Source organism: Electrona antarctica (genome assembly GCF_951216825.1).
Source record: "Electrona antarctica genome assembly, chromosome: 17".
In the NCBI taxonomy this organism is placed as follows: Eukaryota; Metazoa; Chordata; class Actinopteri; order Myctophiformes; family Myctophidae; genus Electrona; species Electrona antarctica.
This window is the reverse complement of record NC_136798.1, coordinates 24,577,816-24,585,550: the sequence shown is the minus strand read 5'-3', so window position 1 is coordinate 24,585,550 and position 7,735 is coordinate 24,577,816. Positions and strand designations below refer to the sequence as shown.

The 7,735-nt window shown below is 40.5% G+C and overlaps 1 protein-coding gene across 1 annotated transcript in view; it reads left to right on the top strand.

The window, feature by feature from the left end:
- Positions 1 to 7,735, top strand: part of LOC306940738 (disks large-associated protein 2-like) — a gene marked incomplete at its 3' end in the record, with an annotated part of 155,918 nt that overhangs the window by 288 nt on the left and 147,895 nt on the right. Inside the window, exons 2-3 of the mRNA XM_079525897.1 lie at positions 3,794 to 3,847; positions 4,535 to 4,589. Coding sequence (XP_079382023.1) covers positions 3,830 to 3,847; positions 4,535 to 4,589 — 73 coding nt within the window. The 5' untranslated portion in view covers positions 3,794 to 3,829. The remainder of the gene's footprint in view (positions 1 to 3,793; positions 3,848 to 4,534; positions 4,590 to 7,735) is intronic.

The following is a 7,735-nucleotide window of genomic DNA, read 5'->3' as shown; positions in this document are numbered from 1 at the left end:
ATCGTTCACGTCATAGGCCTATGTGTCTTACTGTTTTCTGGGTCAGTGACTCTGGCGTTTTTGTCATATTTTTGGCAAACATATTAGTACAGCGGATTACCAAAAAATTGTGCACTTTTTCAAAAAAGCATGAAACTTTTACCATAGTTAGATGATACCATGAGGTGTATTTTCAGATGTGGAGTCAAGTCAGATTTGACCCCTGAGGCCCGGTAGAGCATAATATGTGACCAATACCCATAACATCCTATATAAGGCAAAAAAGTCCAAATTTCATCATTCTTTAAGTAGCATGTGACATATGAAACTAGGGTGATTTCATGATGCTGAATCCATTCCAAGCATTAGTTTTGCAAAAAAAACACTCATTGGGCTAAAAACGGCCAATGCCGTCATCACAAATTGATGATGCCAGCACATTTGGGCAAGTGGGCATGGCCGTTTTAAGCCCAATGAGTGTTTTTTTGCAAAACTAATGCTTGGAATGGATTCAGAATCATGCAAACACCCTAGTTTCATATGTCACATGCTACTTAAAGAATGATGAAATTTGGACTTTTTTGCCTTATATAGGATGTTATGGGTATTGGTCACATATTATGCTCTACCGGGCCTCAGGGGTCAAATCTGACTTGACTCCACATCTGAAAATACACCTCATGATATCATCTAACTATGGTAGAAGTTTCATGCTTTTTTGAAAAAGTGCACAATACCTCTTGTATTGGGGTATAAGCCGCTGTACTATATGACATTCTGTTTGATACATATTATTGGAAGACATCTCTTCAATCTGGTTCTTTCCCTAATCCCTGTTTCCAAATAGTGTTAGAATTATTTGTGGATCAAGATTTACCTACTTTGCAAACAAAATATGAAAATAAAATCTTGACTGGTAGAAACTTTAAGTCCTTATAGCTATAGGGTGGCCTCTAGTGTTCATTTACTAGACAACCACCTAATAAACTACCTAACATATAGCTTAATTTAAAAGACTAACTTAAATAAGACAGTGATTTGGCTAGTGGCCATGGTCTCCACCTGATAACAATTCGAAAATCAATCCTGTCTGTCATCATTTCATTCTAAAAGTGAAGGAAAAAAACAAAGACTGGCAATAGGCTATAAATTAGTGTTAGCTCTGGTCCATAGCCTTACTGCTCTTGCACGGATGAGAAATTGTAAGCTTTCAAATGCAGTCTCACCCTTCTTGGGGTCCTTGATAATCTGGCCTTTACTAATTGTATATCCTGGATGGGGGGGAAGCTCACAATCCACTGATGCTCTGGGCTGTCTGTACCACCATCTGCAGAGTTTTGTGGTTGAGGGCAATGATGTTCTCATTCATTTTAAGCCACATTCCACAGACCCACATATATTACCCAGAAGGGATAGTTGGATGGGAACACACTCGACTTTCAGTTGAAATTATTGATGCATAGCAAATACAGCCCATGTCACCAACTAAAGGACCCAGCCACTCGGTAGACAGGTCAAATGGGTCCTCGTAGTCCATATCAATTTGACAGCACAATAGAAACAGAATCAATCTTTATTGTCACATAACATTACAATTAAGGTGGGTGCAATACAACAGTTAACGCTACACAGGTTGTGCAATACAACAGTTAACACTACACAGACAGACCTGTGAAGGACTGCACAACTAACTAGAAATGTACTCTGTCGAGGTGCCAACTCAATGACACAAGTAGGCCATACAAGGCCTACTTGTGCGCAAGCAGAGCGTGCAAGTACTGCTACTAACTAAGGGCTATTACAACTGCTGTTCTAAATCCTTTAGACCTTATACCAACCTTGAAAGTACCGTACCTAGTTACGTCACCATCAACAGCCAATAAGGGACCACTATTCTTACCCCGACATACATACATACATACATACATACATACATACATATACGTCACATACATACCCAGCCGATCACAAAACGTACCTAAGTTACGTCTTCAAGTATGGTGGTCCCTTATTGGCCGGTGGACAACACCGACATATATACATACTTATTGGCCCATGGACAACACCAACATACGTACATACCGGTACATACCGGTACATACTTATTGGCCGGTGGATAACACCGACATACTGTACATACCCAGCCGCAGTACTTGCGTGCTCTGCTTGCTCAAGTAATGAACAGCAAATGTATTCACAGGACCTATTCGTACAAAAAACTGCTTAATGTGAGAGTACAATAAGTGTCATTGACTGGTGTGTACTGTACGTATATGGTATCTTGGGAACAGGAACAAACAGAGACTGTGTGAGACAGAGACAGTGTTTGTTTCAGTTTCTCCTGGGGTGGACAGGGGTCAACAGAAACAGATGGTTCTCAGACATTGTCACGTCTAGTAGTTTATACTTTATGCATAATCATCTCATCAGCAGAGATACAACCCCATGCTCTCCTCACCTCTCTTCCCACTCAAAGCACACGCTCCCTAGCACATCTGTGCAGTTTTTCTACAGTAATGTTTTATCCTGGAAATTCGTGCTGCTGACCACCATTCCCACTGATTTATAATATCAGCTTGCGGAGTCGCACCTCGAACCTGGTACAATAGCAGAGCAGCAGCTGGGATGCTTTTCCAGGGCACTTAAAAACAGCAACCTGATTATGATGTAGGCCTATATGTCACAGACAAGCATATAGAAAATAACTAATTGCCATCCTAAATGCATTATACACATGCAGACATCATTTGCAGTAGCGCCTACTTATCAAATTAGTGCAACCAATATGTAATTTATTTTGCAAATATTAAACTAATTAATTTAAAATAGCCCACCACGGGTTAATTTGGTTCCATTTGTACATTCTGAGTTATAATTCAACAGGTTTGAAAACTAGTGGTTGAAATAATCGATGGATGCCCTCCATTTCCTACAGACGGGTATAATGACTAAGACTGCCCTGTTCCACTTCTGGAACAGGGCAATCTGTTAAAAGCATCATTTGCAATGATGTTTGATGTTTTATTTGAAAGTTTGGAATTGTCATTGGAAAGCCTACTGCATAATGCATTAATATCTATGGTGTCACGCCGCTATTCCACAGGCCTCCAGGCTCCAAATGCATGATAACCTCTTCCTTTTTGAAGGTCTTGCAGTGTGGCTTAGGTTTCAATACAGAGGGTGTAATTGAGGGGTAGTTGCAGAATTTTCATCAGGCTATAGTCTCACTCTCCATAGAGTTTTTGAACTTTGAGACCACAGTGGCCACCGCCACCCCATGAGCGCCCTGCTTGTTGGACAGTCTGCATTGATCATGTCAGCACTCAGGAAAGACCCAATGAAGCAAACATGAAAATGAAATATAATAATAATAATAATAATACAAAAATATGAAATAAATAACACTTGAGCATTTCTTCATTACTGTTGTTTCTTTGATATTTAAAAACATTAAACATTTTTAATTTCTGTTATGTCATATTAAGCTACTGTATGTGTAGACTTTATAAAAATGGCGTCTTATATATATATAGGCTGCCTTATGTGAAGAGCTGTGCTATCAGTGGGTAGAAGACTGTGGAAACAGCCCGCCGAGGATGCAGTGCTCACAAATATGCACTAATAAGTCATCTCCAGATATGAAGTCTGCTGTTGTAGGACTTGCGTCGGACAAGATACAAAAGACTCTATGATGGAGAACTGCGAATGCTCTGCCGCAGAGATCTTAGACGAGCACAGAGCAGTGAAGATTTCAATTTTGGATGTCAGGGGGGTACATGAACACCTTTTATTTATTTACTGCCTGTTTAACCAGCGTTTGGCTCAGAAGTGACATTCTCAGAGGCGGAAGATGTCAGCGCTGAAAAAGGTAACGTAGGTGGAGCACTACCGTGTGTGTGTTCATGGATTGCAACATTTTGAAGTGCGTTATGACTTATAATCACCGTTTTGAGGTAGCATATTGTACGTATTGCAAAAAATGTGACTTAATCACTGCTCTCAGAAACGGATAGAAGTTTTTTCTTTTCTTTCTTGCATGACGACGCTGAATGAGTCATTGAACAATTTTCCAGTTACTGTAATCAATCGATGATGGCCTTGAACGATCCATTCTGTGTGTAGGTGTGTGAGTGGGGAGCACCGGGTCCGTGCACGTCAGTAGCCTATCGCGTTAGTAGTCTACAGTTGGTGTGTGACAGTGGGTGTGTGTGTGTGTGTGTGTGTGTGTGTGTGTGTGTGTGTTCGAGCAGCTATCAATATTGTACATTTGATTAAGCCTTATTAACTGCAGGTGGGCTTTGTAAAATAATGGGGACAGTAGTCCCTCTACCACCCCCCCCCCCCCCCCCCCCCTCAGTCGCACACACACACACACACACACACACACACACACACACACACACACACACACACACACACAGTGGAGGTGTGAATTTCATTCAGTTTGTCTGCATTGTGAAGCTTCCCATTCAGCAAAACATGTGTGCCTGGAGTCTGGACTCTGACTCAACTTTATTGTACTAAATCCGTCATCTGTCTTTTTCATCTGTCACAGGTGTTGCCATGGCTACTACAGACTCACTGCTGTCTTTTCTTTGAGAAGGACTCAGGTAAGTGCTTCTTTTCTTTCATTTATTGATGTATTTTATACAGATATAACACTCATACTCGTTAGGGCAGCCGCAGAGAGAGAGAGAGAGAGAGAGAGAAACTTTATACTGGATACATTATAGTGAGTTGGAGTGCTGCAATCTTGCAGTATATAGATATTTTCACACTTGACAACATAAGCAAATGTGTCCAAGTTTATTTCCTGTTGCAGTGTTTGTGAATATTAGTAGCTGACAGGAAATAAACTTGCACCCAAACTGTTCCCGAGAAACGCAATTCCACTGACAAGGTCTATTTCGTATTTATTAAAATAATAACAGTCTGCACAGTGCACACTGTTATTTGTATATAGCAAAACCAAAGGATCTGCATCAGGATAAATCAGGAAATGGGAATGCAGGTAGGATCTAACCACCAATTGGCAGAGAGAATACTAGGTCAGGTGTAATCGATTGACCCAATAATATTCAAGAGGTGGGATAAAACACACAATTTGTTATAGTGTTACTAGTCGAAATTAGAGTGTGCTTCCGAGATCAATAGATGCAATAAACACAAAAATATACATGTAGAATCCCAAGATGCAAAGAAGAGTTATTCCATATTATATAAGGCTTGGCTTGAGGCTTGGTGTGTTGGTGTGTCTTGGTATCTGTTCTGTTCCATTAAACAAAAGTAAGATGGGGGATCGACTTTGTGAAGTTTCTGCATATTCAGCCTATTACGTTTTGGTTGCTTGCTTGTTGCATTTTCATTCAGTTTCATCAAGCTTCATATAACCTCGATGCCATCACAGCTAGCGTTTTCTTACTTGATCATACATCACTGACAACTTGACAAGTTACTGCATAGTTCCTCAAAGTGTCTTTTGAAGCACTGTGAATGGGTTGATTGTTGCGTCATCTAGCCACATATGGGGGATTATCAGCTTGTTAATCGGTCCTAAATGTAAGTTTAGTGGCTTTGTCAGCACAGTGTGTCCCATTGAAGAGAACACAGATGAGGGAATAGCTGTGCTTGTTTGATGTTCAGAAGTTGAAAAAACTTGAATTTGAAAGAAAAAAGAAATCCTTATCAGTGCTTCCCAGGCCTGCACTTGATCACACCTGACTCATCAGTTTTTCAAGGTTGAGGAAGAATGTTGATGAATGACAGTAGACTGGCTACATATATTCAGTACCTCCTGTGTGTTCCTCCATCATACTGTGGATTGTATGATGCTGTTTTCTTCTCTGCATACAAGAGCACAAGCTTGAACATTTCTCTCTGCATTTAGTTACTTCAAATCAGTGTTAAAACATGACAGAGTACTATTATATGGCATATAGAAACCTATTACCAAAGCACTCAAGGTCAGTTTTCCACCACTAGGTGGGACTGTCTCCTTTAATAATGTCCATATATACTGCTGTCAGTCTAATGTTGCACAAGGTACACTTCAATAACTATGATTTAAACAGGTGAATTTATGATTGTGAAAGATACATTATAATATATTACCAATAAGGCACTGTACTGCATTGTTATCAACTATCATCATGTTTATAATGATGTTCATAATGTCTGAGAGATTAAAAATGTATACATATATTTTATACAGTATATCACCCTCTTCCCTAGGTCATTAAGCAAAACTATGCTGCTGTTGTTTCTCATGCTCTGTGCAAGTATGCAATCTAGTAAATAAGAGAAAATCCAAAAGCATTTGCTGTCAGATAACGCACTGAGGTATAGTCTGAAAGACAGCTCTGCTTTCTGGCCATGGCTGATTGCTTTGCGTCACCTGCAGGTGTGTACACTACTGGACAACAACTTGCTAAATACTTGCGATATATGAATATATATGAATATGTTAATTCATATTATATTAAACTCCACAGTGTATGTAGCGAATAAGATGTAACTAATTATATTGGACAATATTAGGTGAAATATTGTTTTGTTAGACCGAAGAGGACGAAGGGCAAGGATCGAGTGCAGGGCCGGATTTAGCCAGCCCCACTCAGGTGGGCAGACAGAATTGTAAGGGGGCGCCGGCGCGGGTGGGGTGTCAAACCCACATTGGGTGGGCAGGACGCACGTTTGGGTGGGCTATGCCCACCCCTGCCCCCCCCCTAGAACCGGCCCTGATCGAGTGTGGTTAGTGGTAGTAGTCCGGTAATAGTGGGGCATAGCGAGACCATCAGCTTGGACAAAGGAGCATCTCTGTTTTTGTGTACAGTGGTGACTGGACAGTTGATAAAAAGCGTTCCACGTCATACGTGTGAAAAACTAAATCTATTTTCATCTTTATAAAGTGCTTAGTTCTGCCAGAAAATGGCACTCTGAGCCCTGGGGAACCTCAGTCAATGAAATAATTTATAATAGGGTTTAAGTGGGTTTTTTTAATTAAGTGTCAGTGTGGCATGATTTGGGATCGCACTGGAATGGTTGGCACACCACGCCCCCTGAGGTGCTGCTAGAGTGTAAACCGCTCCCAGACCGTCTCTAATTGGCTGGCTGTTTCCAGAATGTATAATAAATAACGTGCATCCGTTAAAACTGCTTTATAAATAAGAATTTATTTAAAAAAAGGCCGTCATTCCTTTTTTATGCAAATTTAGAGTCAGTGTGTTTGTACCCAATATCTTCTTAGATAGGCTGAGATGCTATGGAATTATGAAAATAAAATCCTGACAAATTTATATTTATTGCTTGGTGTTGTAGGGGGTTTGCGGCTTTCTGGTGGGAGCCATTTGAAAAGAGAGGTCACCCTCTTCCTGCCTTACATTACACTAATTGGTATTTGGCTTGTTTAAAAGAGAGCTCAGCAGCATGAGTTTACCTCAAAGACATGGGAATTAGTTTTATTTCTGGTCTTGGCTTTAAATAAAGCTATTTCATATACTGGTGTATACTACAGTGTTATGTAACAGTAGTAGTCCATAAGGCATGGTCTGCCGTGAGACAATTTCAGTTCTGCCATGGGATTTTGTGACAACCTAACAGGCACATTAAACTAGGCCATGGAAGAAATGCCACCAATTTTTCAAATTGGCCTCATGGTGGCGCTATATAGCGTCGCAGTCCCGCCCCCTACCAGTGCCCAGGAAGTGATTCCCCGTTCATTTTCCTCATAGACATTTCAAAAAGTATTTATTTAATG